At 50.3% G+C, this 16,301-nt stretch overlaps 1 protein-coding gene across 1 annotated transcript; it reads left to right on the top strand.

Annotated features, from left to right (window-relative positions):
* The first annotated feature begins 786 nt into the window (after positions 1 to 786).
* DENND2C (DENN domain containing 2C) lies at positions 787 to 16,269 on the top strand. The gene is made up of 18 exons (XM_084276035.1): positions 787 to 1,607; positions 2,792 to 2,940; positions 3,323 to 3,435; positions 3,786 to 3,953; positions 6,565 to 6,661; positions 7,330 to 7,374; positions 8,747 to 8,934; positions 10,064 to 10,173; positions 10,632 to 10,701; positions 11,023 to 11,100; positions 11,892 to 12,032; positions 12,383 to 12,531; positions 12,860 to 13,037; positions 13,393 to 13,434; positions 14,292 to 14,397; positions 15,218 to 15,457; positions 15,820 to 15,906; positions 16,137 to 16,269. Exons 1-18 carry the CDS (start codon positions 802 to 804, stop codon positions 16,166 to 16,168), a joined length of 2,799 nt encoding a protein of 932 aa, XP_084132161.1. The 5' UTR covers positions 787 to 801; the 3' UTR covers positions 16,169 to 16,269.
* Positions 16,270 to 16,301: the final 32 nt, after the last annotated feature.

Here is a 16,301-nt window from a genome sequence, read left to right on the forward strand (position 1 = left end):
TGCCTCTGCCAAGCAGATGGGCAGTGCTAAGGATCAAGCCAGTGCCCTGGAATTTGAGGTGTGGTATTGGTGGGAAGGACTCGGGCCTCTGCTGCAGCACGGTGCATGGGGCATGACCCCTTGTCAGGCAGGTTTAAACTCCTCTACTCCAGCTTGGTTTGCTTCCCATCCTTGGTTCTGCAAATTCTTACAGACTCTGGTGAGTCAGGGGTGTCGTAATAGCAGCTTTGGAGGACACATACCCTGATTCTGGCTGTGAGGGCTGGATGGAGCTGTCAGGTGGGGCCTGGGTACAGCTTGCTTTGCTTTGCCCATGGCAGAGAACCCGAGTGCTCCTGCATGGGGACGGGCAAGCAGCAGAGCTGTGCTGCTGTGTTCCTGGTTCATCAAGTAATGTCCTTGGGATCCCTGGCTGTGTTTAGTTCCTTTTGTGGTGTTTTATTTATTTTTGAAGCCAGAGAGACTTCTGCATCCTTTTGTTACCCCTCCCAGATGTGTGCTGCAGAAACAGGCTTTGTGGGGAGCGTGCTCTGGAAGCCAATCTTGAACATGTGGTTTGGGGAGGAATGTTCTTCAGCGATTGCCAGAGCGCAGCTGAGAGCTCCTGGTGGTGTGCAGGGCTGGGGTGCAGCTGATGGTTCTTGCCTTCCTTTGTCTGCAGGTCGTAACAGCAGGCAGTCCCAGCAGCTCTCGGACACGGCTGCATGCTTTGGAGTCTCATGCCAGCTTGATGTGTGTAGGACACGGGTGGACCTGGACAGGGCTGGAGATGGGGTGTCTGTGAGCACATTGGTTCTTGCCATGCACCCAACAGGGTCAGTGGACAACAGCTTCTCCCGCTCTGCTGTGCAGACCCTCTCCCGGAGCCACTGCCGCAACATCAAGCAGAAGATCTCCCAGTGGGAGGGCAGGACACGAGGGTGCCCCAGCCAGGAGACACAGCCCAAGGACTTTGGAGTAAAGTATGATCCCAGCCACGATGTTCTACCTGAAGGGAAGCCAGACCATACAGAGAAGGGCAGAAAGACTGGGTCCAAAGATCCAAAGAGCCTGGGTTTGGACTTCAGGGAAGATGTACAGAGCTGCTTGCAGACTGGTGACTGTGGTGGCCTCCAGCCCTGTGTGTGCAATGTAGCTTCCCAGGCCAAGCCGAAAGGAGAGTGGCAGGCAGGCTTCCTGGACCCAGGGGCGACACTGCCCCCAGGTAACTTCTATACCTCACAAGCGCTGTGGAGGAGAGGAGATCCCCTTCTGCCTGGCAAAGCCCCACCAGTTCCCTTGGACCTTCAGAGGAGGCGAGGGACCTGTGGCTCCACAGAAAGAGAACTTAAAATCAAAGGAGTCAACTCTCTCTGCAGGCCAGAGGGGAGCTTGAAAAACATTTACTCTGAGGCTGAGGGGCAAGAGGAGGAGCCAGCTGCTGTCCCACCACCCAAGCCCCGTAGGACTTTCCGCTACCTTGCAGAAAACGGTGCCAGTAGCTGTAGCAATGCCAGTGCTACCAGGGAAGCTCCCCTGCAGAAGCAGCATGGAGGAAACCTGGTGTCATCTTCCAACAGTCCTGAGAAGAGGACAGCCAGCAGGAGGATCAGAGAGAGAAGCCAGAGGTATATCAATTCATCTCTCCTGTCTGAAATGTGTTTCCTTAAATTAGTTTCTAGTTGGGTTTAAACAGCTTGCTTGCCATGGTACCCTTGTGGAGGTGCTAGTACTGGTGATGCTTCTGTTGATGGGGAGAGGGTATTTCTGGATGAAAGTATCCTGTTTCCAGCATTGCATATGTGCTACTTTTGCTGCTGATAATCTTGTGAGGAAGGCTGAAAGGGCCAAACAGATGCCAGTCCCACACCTTCAAACAGAGTTGAGTGTCAGTGTGCTGCCTCTGGCTTGCCCTGACCTTGTCCTCATCTGTGTTTGGGGGATTACAGTGTGACTTTCTCTTGGGGCAGTATGTCTGCTAAATGTTCCAGCTTTCCTGTGGGTGACAGATTCTCTTGTTGCTTAAATCTGAAGGCTGTCAGCGTGTTGCAGAAGGCTTTTCTGTTCTGCCTGCTTTCCTGTAGGTCCCTGTCACAGAGTAAAACACCTCTGAGCTTGATGCTCGCTCTGCTTACAGGTGCCTGGGGCAGCTGTGTGCACATGGTAGGTGGAGATGTGGCAAATACTCCCAAAACCTTTGCTCCCAGGGGCCAAGCATGCAGCAGCAAAGCGAATTTGATGGTGCTGGACTGAATCCCTGCCAGCTCCTTTCTGACCTCTGTGCCATAATTTTGAAATGGAGACCAAGTGTATGAAAATGCAAACTGACAAACACACCAACACCCTTAGCATGAGCAGCAGGAGAGGTCCAGCAGAAAGCAGTGTCCTGACTCTGAGTGCTGCTGCAAGGGCTTGGACTGCAAAACTGTTCTGGGTTCTTGCCTCTGTGACAGGATGGGACAGGAGTGTGCTTGGCCAGGGAGCCTCCAACTTCATCTTTATTTAAACATTTTCCAGAGTGAGCAGGACCCGCTTGGTGTGCTGCTTTTGTTTTACCTGTTAAACTGTCTTTCAACCCATGCATTTTCTCACTTGTGCCCTTCTGATTCTCTGTCCCATCCCCCTGGGTCGGAGCAAGCGAGCGGCTGCGTGGGGCTGAGCTGCCAGCTGGGGTTAAGCTACAACACGTGGAAATCAGGAAATCCAGAGTGGAGCATCCGTGTGCTGATGGCCCCAAGGAGGACCATACTCTGTGGGGACTGGAGAAGCAACTCAGGTGCCTTTAGAAGAAGTTACATTGGTTTTCCTCTAGGAAATCTTTTGAGTTTGAGGACATCCAGGGCTTCCGCAACCGGATGGCAGCGACCAGCTCCCACAGACTTCGAGAGGAGACCGGCGGCACTGCAGGATCCAGGCTTGTCTACACACAGTCAGAAGACAACATCTACGAGGACATTATCTGTATGTGCCTGTGCTTCTGGGGGATGTGGTTGCTTTATTTAAGGGTAGCAGATTTGCTGGGGAGGGAGGAATGGAGATGAGAATGCACTGAGGCCCTTTCCAGTTCTGTAACTTTTAAGGTCGCTGCCCCCCAGGGTTCTTTGTTGATGTCAGTAACTATCTATATGTGAACAACCTGGTTTTAGATGTTGTGGAAGGTCACTAGAATTGGCCTGTGCTAAACAGATTTCTTCATTAGTTTTTCAGATGCTTTGCTGGAGTGCTGCACACAGATCAGGTTTCTCTCAGACCCTATTAAAGCCTGGCAGAGAACTGCACACTCTCCTTTGCAAGAATGCAGGACTTTCTCTCCTTTCATAACCCCATCCAATGCTTTTTCCAGGTCCTGCAAAAGAGAACCACTATGAAGATGTCGGAGCGCTGCCCTTACCCCTCTGGAAGGTCCCATCTGTCTGGAAGCTGCCACCCCCCCGGGGCACCAGCAGCGCTCCCAAGGTAGGGTGAAGGGGTTAAAACTCTCATGTCTTTACAGAGGGCCAGCCTCACAAGGGCTGCACTTTGTGCTTTCCCCCAGCCCCACATTTGCCACTGATTTTCCTTGTTTTTTATTGTTATTAATGTAAATGATCATGAGCAGCCATGGCAGTGGAAGCTGATTAAGCTGCAAAGGAGCAAATGAATAGGAACAGGAGAGTGTTGATGAGGTGTTTGAGTGTGTGGAGTGGAGAGCTTGGTAGAGCAGGAGGCTACAGGGAGTTTATTATTTGTTATCTACTGCTTTGACTCTGAGCTTGGACCAAAGTTTGATCCCACACTTCACCATCTCTTCTGATCATGATTTTTAGCCTCCTCCAAAACCTCCCTTCCTCACTCGCAAGACTCTGGAGCTAAAACACCCCCAGGCAAGTTTCCAGAGAAAAATGGTGAAGGACACAACCCTGCCTGTCACCCTGACTGAATGGAAGCTGTTCCAGGCAGTAGAAGCTGCTAGCAGGAGAAGGAACTTGCCTTGGGTGAGATTTTGTCATGAAACATTACTTCTTGCATGGCATTTTAAACTCTTGCTGCTTTGTCTAGCACCTTCTAAGTGCTTTGTAAGTGGTCATAGAGCTGTGAATGCTGGTTAGCACTGCTGTATGTGGGGACAAGTGACACTGCTCTGACAATGTCCCCTCCAAGTAGCAGGACATGAGTTTGGAGGGGTCAAAAACCCAGAGTGCCAGTTCTAGCTGGGGTGACAGAGGTTTTGTTGGCCAAATGGAGTATGAGGTGTTGACCTGGAGGTCAGAGCTGTGTGTGAGGACTAGCTCTTCCTCAGCTTTGTCATTTAAGCCTTGTTCCCAGTGCTTTGGTGAAGTGTAATGGTGCTGGGTTTATGCTGAGCTCAGTGCAGGAGTGCGAGGAAGGTCTGTGAGCTCAGTGCAGCTGTGTGCAAACGCTCCTGCTCACTCCTCACACAGACACTCATGCTCTCCCTGCAGGCACTGAGCTGTGAGGTGGCCGACAGTGTGGGGAGCTGGCTGGGCCCTTGGCTACTTGGCAAGTTGGCTTGAGTTCTCCACTTGCCATCAGGAACCTGCCTTTGCAGATGTTGTGTGGTCTGAAGGGGAAGAGCAGCTTCTAGCGATGAGTGTGTCTCACAAAGCCTTCCTACAGCTCTCCCCTCTGCTGCCTCTGGCCTCTCCCTCCTGCCTGTGTGGGAGAAATGCTTTTAATCCACCTCCACCATAGAGGACTCCATTGTAATTCTCATTTGATGTGTTGGGAATATTTCCAGATACAAGTATTGGCTGCCAGCTCGTGTCCCTCAGTGATAAAGGGCAGCACGTGCTCTAGGACAGCTGCAGCTGCCTCTGTGGTGGCACTTTGTAAGACTCAAATTGCAGTTGTGGTAGTGGCAGCATCTTACTTCTGTCATGGGAAAACCATTTAACTTCTGCAAACCTTTATTTCTCCTGAAGATCAGGTGTATTTGTTCAAATGGGACAAGACCATGAGGCAGATTTGGACAGCTGCAAAATCCTTCTCAAACATGAAGTACTTTAGAGTAACAGGCAACTTCTGTATGATTTTTTTTTAACAAACTGTAGGCCTGGAAAATCAGGAAGGAGATGGCAAGATTACAAAAATGCAGTGATGCAGAGTATTTTTCATTTGGAGGGGGAAAATAAAACATTCTCCAAAAGCAAATGTATTCCAGAAATCTGGTAACAATTTCCATGCAGGCAGCACACTTTCTGCTCACAGGGAGTTGAGCCAAGATTGCTCGAGAGACTGAGAAAAGGATTGAAGGCTGAAAAGAAAAAGCTTACTTGTTGCTTAAGAAACACATAATTGCTTAAGAAACACACCCAGTATCTTTCATTGGTGACTCAACTGCACAAAAATCAGAAGAGAAATGGAAACCCTCTAGGTGAGGCTGGGTGGAAGAAGGAAAAGGCAGCAGATTTGGTGGGAGAAGTGCTGCTTTCTGCTGAGGGCTGTTTTCTTCCTTGCAGCCTCATCGTGCTCAGAGGACTGGTAAACACAGAAAATGGGGAGAAATAGTTGTGAAAGGGAGAAGAGCCTAAGCCTCGTTTTCTGTGCTGGGGATTAATGCTTGAGGTGAAAAACAGGTTCTCTTGCTGAAATTCTTCCTTTTTATGCAGTATTTGTGGTGACAAATGGATGGGCCCCACCCTCCTACACTGAGGGTTTAACGAATTACTGAGACAAGAATGAACTTGACCTGCTCACTGCATTTAAATCCTCCTTCACAGTGGAGTGATAGCTGCCTTTGCCATGCAGAATCCAGGAGCTGCCTGCAGCATAGCATATGGGGGGACTCCAGAGAGGCCTGTGACAGGAGTAACAGGAAGCATAAGGACTTTGTTTTGACTAAATGCTGACCCTTCTTTCATGTCTGTAGCTTATTCTGCACTGGGCTATGTTTTTTACCAGTTTTTCTTCCATTGAGCCAGGTCTGTGGTGTCTCTGCAACACAGACCCATTATTCTGTACCACTGTCCTCAGCTATGCAAATGGAAGTACACAGTCCTTTCATCTTAGCAAGCTACCCTAGGACAGCCTTGTGCTGTGCCTGGCATGGTGCTTTGGAGAACTTAACTCTAGTTGTCTGACATCCAACTACAGCAGCAAACTTTAAAGACCAAAAATAACCCAAACCAAATAAACAGCAAACCCCATGTTACGTGGAGAGAGCTCTGCTTTTTCTGGGCTTGGAAAGAATTGGGATGCTTGAGAGCATGTGGAGTTCAGAGTCCTTTGTGGTGGAGGGTTTCTAAGGTATTCTTGCAAGTACCTTTGCAGTTGGCCTCTCTAACAGAAAGTGGAGATCTGATGCCAGACAGTTTGCTGCTTCTGCTGTTTGGTAAGCAAAGTGTGATAACTTCCAGAGTGCTTGTACAGTGTGGTGTCAGCTCTGAGTGGTGCTAACAGCCATCTCTCTCTTGTGGCAGCAGTTCTCCACTCATTCATTATCCACTCTAGCAAGCAGTCTGTGAGCCAGGGTCCCTGGCAGGACTTGGGCAGCCCTCCCCAAGTGTTGTGGTGCTAGATGATGGGCTGCACTCCTGTTGGCACCAGGACCCCCATGTTAACCTCTGCTTCTGCTTTGGATTGCAGCTGGTACTGAAGGTACAGGAGATCTTTGATTCTAAGCGTGGAAAGAAGAGGGTGAAGTTGCTCAGTGCTGCTGGGAGAGAAGCACCTCCAGTGAAAGGTACAGAGGACTCCAGCAGCAGGAGTGTCACAGTTCCTGGTTGTCCTGGGTGCTGCTTGCAAGCTGAGCACCACCACCTCCTGCAGCTCGCACTGGGCTGCCTCATCAGTGCTAAACCTGGTGTCTTGCAGCTGGAGTTGTTGAGCTTTCAGCATGCCCAGGGTTGGGAACCCTTGCCTAACACAAGGTTAACACTGTCACAGATGGAGACTCTGCTCTGAGCTGAGCCTGGAGAGCTGGGCTGCTGGTTAAAAGTGCTTTTTCAAAAAAAGCAGAACAAACCCCAGAATTGCCCATTTGGCCCAAGAACTACCTCTGACTACTCCACTCATCACTTCTGTGCCACAAAGTGATAATATACTTGGGTTCTTCTGGTTTTGTAGCCATGGCATGGTCTTTATTTCTAGCATATTCTGTTCAGCATCTCTGATACAACTTTTGTAGCAGCATCAAGTCCAGCTGACCCACAGGTGGTTACTGGAAACAGTGACTCTTGTAGCACACTTGCCAGCAGTGGCTGTTCTTTGCTGGTGCTTGGAGCAGGATTGGCAGGCAGCCCTGAGTGATGTTGGTCTGATGAGTCTGAAGTTCTGTCATTTTCCTGACTTTGGGTGTTGCCCATCTTCCTTCTGTGCATGGCTAATAAGTGGAAACTATGTGTGTTTCAGGTGAAACCAGTGGGAATGAGAGTGATACAGAAAATCAGCCAAAAGGTGAGTGAATCACAGGGGTTGGTCCTGTCCCCACAGCACTACAGGTTTGGCTCAGATGGGATAAGCACACTGACTACTTGTGGCTTCTGCTGAGACAGAGAATGCAAACGTCTAAGAGGCAGAGTGGGCAAGGCTGGAAGCTGTTGCTGTGACAAATCAACCTCTATTTCTGCTGCTTCTCATGAGCCCTTGAGGTTTAACACCATTGATCTGCCTGTCACCAGAAACTGATTCATTTTTGGGTCGGTAGAGTCACGCTTAACTCAAACACATCTAGTAGGTGACTGTCCCTGGATCACCTTTGCTGCTAACCCTTGGGGTTATTTTCCCTCTGCTTCCTTCCCTTGGTTCTGTTTTATAGGTCTAATGTTATGAAATGCCCTCCCCTCTCGGGGGGGGGGCAATCACTTGGTTATTTGTCTGGTTCCACAGTCCTGAGGTTGATCCTAAGCCCAGACTACAGGCTTGAAATACCGACTTTTCTGCTTTCCTGCCTTGGCAGGAGAAACTTAACATGAGCCAGCAGTGGCTCTTGCAGCTCACAAGGCCAATGGTATCCTGGGCTCCATCAGCAGAGGAGTGGCTAGCAGGGACAGGGAGGGGATTGTCCCTCTCTACTCTGCCCTTGTGAGGTCCCATCTGGAGTCCTGTGTCCAGATCTGGGGACCCCAATACAAGAAAGGTGTGGAAATGTTGGAGAGGGTTCAGAGGAGCCACGGAGATGATTAGAGGGCTGGAGCAGCTCCCCTACGAAGAGAGGCTGAGGGAGCTGGGCTTGTTAACCCTGGAGAAGAGAAGGCTGTGGGGGGACCTCATTGCAGTCTTCCAGTCCCTGAAGGGAGCTTATAAGCAGGAGGAGATTCAACTTTTTAAAAGGATAGACAATGGCAGGACAACTAAAGGAAGGGAGGGTTAGATTAGATATCAGGGGGAAGTTTTTTACAGAGAGAATGGTGAGGGGCTGGAACAGGCTGCCCAGACAGGGGGTGGGTGCCCCATCCCTGGGGGTGTTCAAGGCCAGGTTGGATGGGCCCTGGGCAACCTTGTGTAGCTCCAGGCCTGGAGGTTGGTGTCCCTGCCTATGGCAGGGGGGTTGGAGCTCTGTGATCTTTGGGGTCCCTTCCAACCCATGCCACTCTATGATTCTATGTCTCTCTGAGGCAGTGGGACAGCAGGGGAGCACCGGCTGTCAGTCATGAGGGGCTTCAGAGCTGCCGCAAGGCCGGTGTTCCCCTACCTGGAACAGCTCTGCGCTTGAGGGGCTGACACAGGAGTCCAAGTGCCACAGAGCACGGCAGGGACGTTAGGGACACGCACCCATCTCTTCCCCCTCCCTTCTGAAGGGGGTGTCTGGATTTGTTCCTTTCCTCAGGTGGACACGGGTGCCTGCTGCAGGTGCAGTCGGCCTCCAAGAGGAACCCACACTACCAGACCTTGGAGCGGGACCTGATAGAGCTCCAGGAGCAGCGGCTCTTTGAGCTGTTCGTGGTGGTGTCGCTGCACAAGAAGGCGCCTGAGATGACGTACACCCCTCAGATCGTACAGCAGTTTCCCAGCAAGGTAGGAGCTTGCATGGAAACCTGCCTGTGAAACACAGTCAGCAGCTGTTTTATCTCCTGTCGCAGGGTGTATCCCATCCTAAACCCTGTGCTAGTAAAGCTGGCCTCATGCTTAGGATGCAGGCTTGGAATATGAAGCACCATGCTCTGTTACAGACAGCCCCAGCTGACAGTCAGACCCTGCCATGCCATGTGGCACTTTACTGGCTTTTATAAATGCACTAACAAACCAACGTATTCTCTCTGCCCAAAGTGTTTCAGTGAGTGACTTTATACAGGACAGTCTGTCATACTGGGATTTTGCAGGAAACACTGCCCAGTAATTATGTAGGTGTTCTGATTACAGGTTTATCTCCCTTCTAAAAATAGTCTTGCTTCCAAGTAATCTGCTTGTCACTCTCTTCTTTGGGCTGCATGCCCAAGGACATCAAAGCTTTGGTACAACTGTTACTGTGTGAAAATGCTGTACTGTTTTCCTAGCTGTGTCACAGCTTGGGACCCTGGAATAACCTGTGTGCCCTGACTGAGAGTACAGTGTCTAAAACCACCTTTATGCAATTCCTCTTCTCAGGGGCCTTTTCTACTTAAATGTGATCTTTCTTCCTTGAAAAACCTTCCTTTTGCCCCTTCTGGGCTGTTTTGGTGGTGGAAAGTAGTCCTGTAGCCTTTGAGGAATTTGTGGTAACTGGAACGTGTGAGTCAGATAAAGGGTTTTCACACTGGAATGATGAGTGCTCACAATCCACACATCACGAGCTGAACCCATTCCTCTTCCTCTTAGTGTCTTCAAACCTCCCAGGAACAGAACCAAGGCAAGCTGACACAACTGTCATCTGGGGGGGATGCATGTCAGTTTTGGCTTCATTACGCAATCAACTTGGGCATGCTTGTAGATACTTCCTTTGGGTCTTAGCAAGACCAGCTGGGTCATTTTGCAGAGGTCAAATCAGCAGGGAAGATGCAAGAGGGAACTGTGAATCTCATGCAGTCAGAGTGTTCTGTGCTTGTGCATTAGAGGTCTGATGGTTCACTTTGGAAGTGACAGGAAGGTGGCATCTCCCAGTGTTTTAAATGCTGCAGCCATGCACCACACAGTTAAGTGACCTTAAACACATGTGTTACCCTTCCAGCCTGAACATCCCTTCAGACAGTCAAAGGATACTGAGGAGAGGCTAAAGGTCATTCCCAAATTCTGCTTTCCAGATCCCAAAGACTGGTTTCCTGCATCAGACCTGAAAAGGTAAAAGACTTGGTTTTGAACACTCACGCCTGAAATGGGCAGTGCTGGAAGCTCAGCTATCTGCCAGTTTCCTGCCAGAGCAAGGAAAACCAGGAAAGGCTGGATCCCCAATCCCTGTGACAGGAGGTGGGCTGAGAAGTGCTGCTTCTGCCCAAGCACCATCCTTTCTGTAAGAAGGGAGTTGGTAACGTCTGTTCAGGGTCAGCTCCTGGGGCTGGTGGGTGCTTCTGTTCTTGGCAGAAGGGAGGAGGTGCTGGGAGGGAAGGGAGCTGTAGTAGCTCAATCAGAGTCTGTGCACTGCAGGTTTTTACACTGCATAGAGCCTAAGTAGCTTGCTGACCACAGCAGAGAGTCTTCAATGTGACCAGAAAGAGAATGGCTTGTAGCTTGTGCACTTTGCCAGTCTCTCTCCTGAACTGCAAGGTGAATTTAACCCTGACTGTTCTTTGTTCCCCCAGTGAAACGTTTTCCTTTGTGTTGACCGGTGAGGATGGCAGCCGCTGGTTTGGGTACTGCAAGAAGCTCCTGGTAAGCATCTGTGTATTGGGTGGAGTGCAAAGAATGAGTTGTTAAATGGACAGTCAAGTGCAGGACATGAAAGGAACAGTAATTTCCCAGGTGGGTTTCGCAGTGCCTGTGCTGCTGCAGAGGCTGAGAGCCTGTTGAATGCATAAGGGAAGGAGCTGTTAATGCAGTGAGATGGGCTGTGGGCAGGACAGCCAGCTCCTGGAACCAGGCATTCCTTGGGGATCTTTTAATTGGAATTGTGGCAGAAGCAATTCTGCAGATTAGTGCCAGGTTCTTTACTGCACCCCTGTTCTCAGTGTAACTGTTCCTGTTGCCTTCCAGCCAGAAGGGAGAGGGAAGCGCCTTCCTGAGGTCTACTGCATCGTCAGCCGCCTGGGCTGCTTCAACCTCTTCTCCAAGGTGAAGTGGGGAAAGCCTGTTACTTCTTAGCAGAATTGCATCTCTGTCCATCCTGTAGACTCCAGACAGTAACTGGATGCTTCTGTCCAGTCTAGAATTGCTTAGTGATTGTAACTTAGCCTGGGAGAGTGGTGCTTCCTTGCCACCTTTGCATTGACAGGGCAAATACAATGGCTCTAATGCTGAGACTTGTCAGCCCTTATGCAGGTGACTATTCCTTCAGCAAAGTTTTGACAGGATGTGGTACTTCTGATGGTGCCCCTTCATCCTCCTCTTCCATGACTAGGAAATAGAAAATCAGTTTAAGATGCTGGGGGGAAAGATCTCAGCTTGCTTTCTCCTAGCACAGGTGAAGACTGGGGAAAGCTATTGCAGGTAGAGGGCAGCTGTTGCAGAGGAGCACGGGGCAAGCTTAAGATGAAAGCCCATTTATAGTGGTTGGAGCATAATGTTCCTAGAACAGTGCTTCAGAGATTTCTTGGGGTGAAGGATGGGGTGTGGCTCTTAGTCCTCTGAGTAGTTGTGAGAATCTGATTACCACAGATGTTTCCTTGCTGTAGCAGGAGAGGGGATTTGAGAATGGGGAGTTGTACCCATAGGTATCTATTTCCATTTGACTGTTCAGACATTTGAGAGGAGTTTTCACAGGGATCCCAAGCAAGGGGGAGGAGAGAGGGCTCTGAGTCTGTGGGGGCCTTTGCAGGTAGTTATGTCAGGGGATGCTCTGAACAGAGGTCTGCATCTCCCCTGGCTCATCAGTCTGAACCAGTCTGTGGTGTATTTCCCTGCAGATCTTGGATGAAGTGGAGAAGAGGCGAGAGATCTCCCCAGCCCTAGTGCATCCCTTCATGCGCAGCGTGATGGAGGCGCCTTTCCCTGCCCCTGGGCGCACAATCGCTGTGAGGAGCTTCCTGCCAGGAGCAGGGAACGAGGTAATGGAAACCCGGGCTGGCTCTCTTGTCTGGATGGTGTCTCTGGGGCAGAGTGGCCCAACTGCAGCGTAGAGTGATGCTGCCTGTCAGTAGTCTGAAGATGATGATGTCCTGAAGGCCATAGGGAGGCTGTTGCAGAAACCTGCATCCTGCTGAACCATGTGATTCCCTGCTTTGGGAGGAAGAGCTGCTGGGGAGTCCTCAGCAGTGCCCTGCGCTGACCACCCAGCCCTGGGGTTCCACCTGCAAGGAGCCACTGGCTGTGTGCCCCAGCCAGGCTGCCCCTGTCCAGCCTGGCCCTGCGCTGGGGCTGTCTCCTCCAGCGCTCTGCCTCTCTGCTTGTCTCTCAGGTGATGGAACTGTGTCGGCCGTTGGACTCTCGACTCGAGCATGTCGACTTTGAGTGCCTGTTGAAGTGTCTGAGTGTCTCCCACACGATTCGGGTCTTTGCCTCCCTCCTGCTGGAAAGGAGGGTGATCTTTGTGGCTGACAATTTAAGGTAAAAACCCGTTTCATGTGCAGTCTTGTCTGACTGTCTGTAAATAGTTAGATTTAAAAGCTTTTTTGCAGACTTTCCACCCAACACGTGCAGGCTTGGAATTTGGAGTATGCCATTTACCCCAGAGGAGATAAGAGAATGTTTTCTTCACAGTCTGGGGTGATGCCTCTCCTAGCTCCCCATAACTGACCTCAGAAGTGGATGCATGGAGCTTCTGCTGGTGCACAAGCAATACATGTGAATCGCATTTCCCCACAGCATTTCTAACCTGTACTGAGTACTGAACGAGACACTGACAGTCCACTCTGTGCTTCTCTTACCTTTCTAGCACTCTGTCTAAATGTGGCCATGCTGCAGTTGCAACGCTCTATCCCTTCACTTGGCAGCACACCTACATACCAGTCCTACCAGCTTCTATGATTGATATTGTGTGCTCTCCGACCCCATTCTTAATTGGCATTCTCTCCTGCTCGTTACCGCAGCTCCAGGACCTGCCCATAGAAGAGGTGAGAACTGGGTGAAGCGCAGTGTCAGTGGTGTGAGGCTGACCTCTCTGGAACAGTCTTTGTGGATTCTGTCTTAATATAAGCTCTTAAACTTTCCTGAGCCAGCTGCATGTCAGGGTGTTCTGTTGTTACTGAAGACAAGTAATTCCCTGTTGTTACAGACAGGCAGCAGTTAGGCAAAACTTGTGTTTTGCATGTGACAGCCCCTGCCACCAGGGTAAAGAAACCTAACAAACCAACAAAAAACCCCAAAACAACACAAAATGACAACCCACCAAAAAACATGGTGGTTTTTTTTTCTGTACAGCAACATAGCTGGTTGTAAAGTCAGTGTGTTTTGTACATCTTTCCCCAGGTTCTGATTGTTGATCTTTGTGCTGACAAGTTCTTGCAAGAGGTGAGTGAAGTAACAGTACCAGTCACTTGTGGTGATATGCAAAAAGGCACCTACAAAAGCAAGACTGCAGCAGAGGAAGAAATATCTCACATTCCTTTTTGGTGCATAGAGAGGGGAACAGACATACAAATCCTTGCTGCAAGACTGAGGTTGCAGTTGGTTCCTTGTGTGAAGTGGCCCACACGGATCCCTCGCTGCTTGCCACTGTCTCTGTGGGCTTGTTCTCTGCAGGGCTTTCTCTGCCCTCATCTCCTGTTTGTTGGGGTTTGGGTTTGGTTTCTTTCTGTAGTGATGTGACAGTCCAGGGGAAGAACTGTCAGTAATTCACTTGTGGTTCTCTGCTGAACTTTATCTGTTGTGTTTCTGCATCTCTAGGCAGGTGTGTATGTATGCTGTAAGCAGACTGGAGTGTTACTGGTTCAGGGTATCTGCACCTCCTTTTCCTTGCCTTACTGTTCTACTTTGCATTGCAGCCTGCAAGAGGAGAGAGAGGTATTAAAGGATCAGGGGTTTTAACTGTAATGATGAGACTTGTCATGCTTTCTTAACAGACTTTTGCTGCTGTTGTGTGTTTTATCCCTGGTATAATAAGCCTGAGTCTGTGCAGTGGATATAGCACTGTGATGGCCATTTGTATGTGTGTGACTCCACTAATTTGTGGTTGGAGGGTGTTGAGCAAGAGTTGTTTGTGTCTGGGGCTACAAGAGAAATTTATTGCCTGCATGAAGATACAGCATATTGCAGAGGAACTTCCCTCAAACTGTTTCAGGCATGTTAGTGTTTCTCATCTGTTCACAATGAGAAGGTTCTCCTGATGACAGATGTAACACCAGAATGTTTTCATGGCTGCTCTTTAGGTATCAGATGAAGATGAGATCCTGCCTCATAAACTCCAGGCTGCACTTGTACAAATCTTGGAAGAACGAAGCGAAATCTTGTCACATGAGCAGAGTGATGCCCAAGGTACTTCTACAGAAAAGTGTTTTCATGTTGGTGAATCTCTGCAGCTTCCACGTAGTTGATATAAGAAGGAGCTAATGGAAATAAACACTGGGAAGCAACATTTTAGAAAGCTGTTTTCCTGTGAGCTTTCTGAGAGCATCTTTCCTGTGAATGTGTTAGAAGTTTGGTGTCCTCACAATGTTCCTCTTCTCACAGCAGGCATGTGTAGAGTGCTAGTTCTCCTTGGGCCAAGTGCATCGGTTCCCAACCTTTGAGTTGTCTTTGATTTTTCTTGAATGGCAGAGAGAATGTTTTTCTTTAACAGAGAACACAGCAAGTTTCTGTACTTTACCGGCCAATCTGGCAGATGATTTTCTGAGTTGAACCACTTTATACATAAGTGTGGGGATTTTACAAAGCGTTGGGTAGCTTGAGAGAATGGCACCAGCAGATTGTGGAATTCCATGCACATCAGAAGTAACAAAGTTAGTTTTCCAGTGGGTCTGTGTTCAGTAGCTTCCCTAATTCTTTAAGGGAGTTAAACATAGGAGCTTACAGTTTATTAGACACTAATGTTTGACGGGGGGAAATAAATTCTAAATGCTTTAGCTGCTCTAAAAACTTTAAAATGGGACCAGTCTCAGTTGCAGCAGAAAGACAACAAGGGGGAGAACTGTAAATTTTTGAGCTGTGGCTGCTTTGATATAAAACACTCATCTGAAATGTCATCCTGTGAGCCAGCCAGCCTGAAAAGCAACTGCTGCTCCTCTTCTGGAAGGGGCATGACCAATGAACCCAGAGGGAAACGTCTCCTCTGCTGTCCTCTTCCCAGGTGTCCCAGGTGACATGCCTCTCAACTCCCTGGTCTCCGAAGCTTTTGTGCGGTTCTTTGTGGAGACTGTTGGACACTACTCCCTGCACATGAGTGTCACGGAGAAGGGGGAGCGGGTGTTCCAGCGGGAGCTGTTCCGTAAATCCCACGGCTCACGCAGTGTGCGCCACTTCCTGCACTTCTTCATGGAAACCCAGATGTTTGCAGGGTTCATACAGGATCGGGAGCTGAGAAAGAACATGGTCAGAGGTGAAGTTTCATCTTATTTTCCTCTTCTACAAACTCACTGTCCCAAGTGGGATGTCGTGTGGCTTTGACTCTTCAGAGGCCTTTTGCCCTGGCAAGTTCTCCTGTGCATTTGGGCATATATGGGGTTGGGCTGGATGGTCTCTGGAGGTCCCTTCCAACCCCTGTGATTCTGTGAATATGGAATAGCTGCGTGCCCTTCTGGTTACTCAGTGGAATACATCTGATGGGTGGATCTCTCTCTCCTCTCCGGGCTTGGTCCAGGGCACACGTTACTCCCCATCATAACCGTGTCAGTGACCTGTGGGGAGGGGTCGGGGTGGCTCCTCTCGCTCAGCACTGACGTTGTTCTCTGTTCTCTTCAGGCCTGTTTGAGGCTCGTGCCTCAGAGTACCTGGAGAGCATTCCAGAGGCGGAACCCACCGGGATGAACAGGATCCTGCGCAGCCTCGGTAACGGCACATCCCTGCCCTGCGCTGGTTTGGGGTGGGTGGGGGGGGTGTGTTGAGCTGAATTCGACCGCCGAACGAGCAGAGGGGCGCGGGGACATCACAGGCCGGGCGCGGGGCCCGCACAGGCCTGTGGCGACGCGCGACCCGGAGGGCGCAGGGGGCACGGCCGCCCCCTCAGCCCGACGCCGCCTGGCGCGTCGCCACCCCCTGACGCCGCTTTTTGTCCGCAGGGAGCAGGATGAAGTTCCTTCAGAAGAAATGAGCGGCGGCTGCGGGGCCGGGGCCGGACTCCGCCTGCGGGGAGGGCGGGGCTGCCCGCGGGGGCTGCTGCGGCCGCTAATAATGACGCCATGGCTGACACGCTCCCGTCTCCCTTCTCTCTGGGGGCGGGGCCG

This window comes from Gallinula chloropus (assembly GCF_964237585.1).
Source record: "Gallinula chloropus genome assembly, chromosome: 27".
NCBI lineage: Eukaryota > Metazoa > Chordata > Aves > Gruiformes > Rallidae > Gallinula > Gallinula chloropus.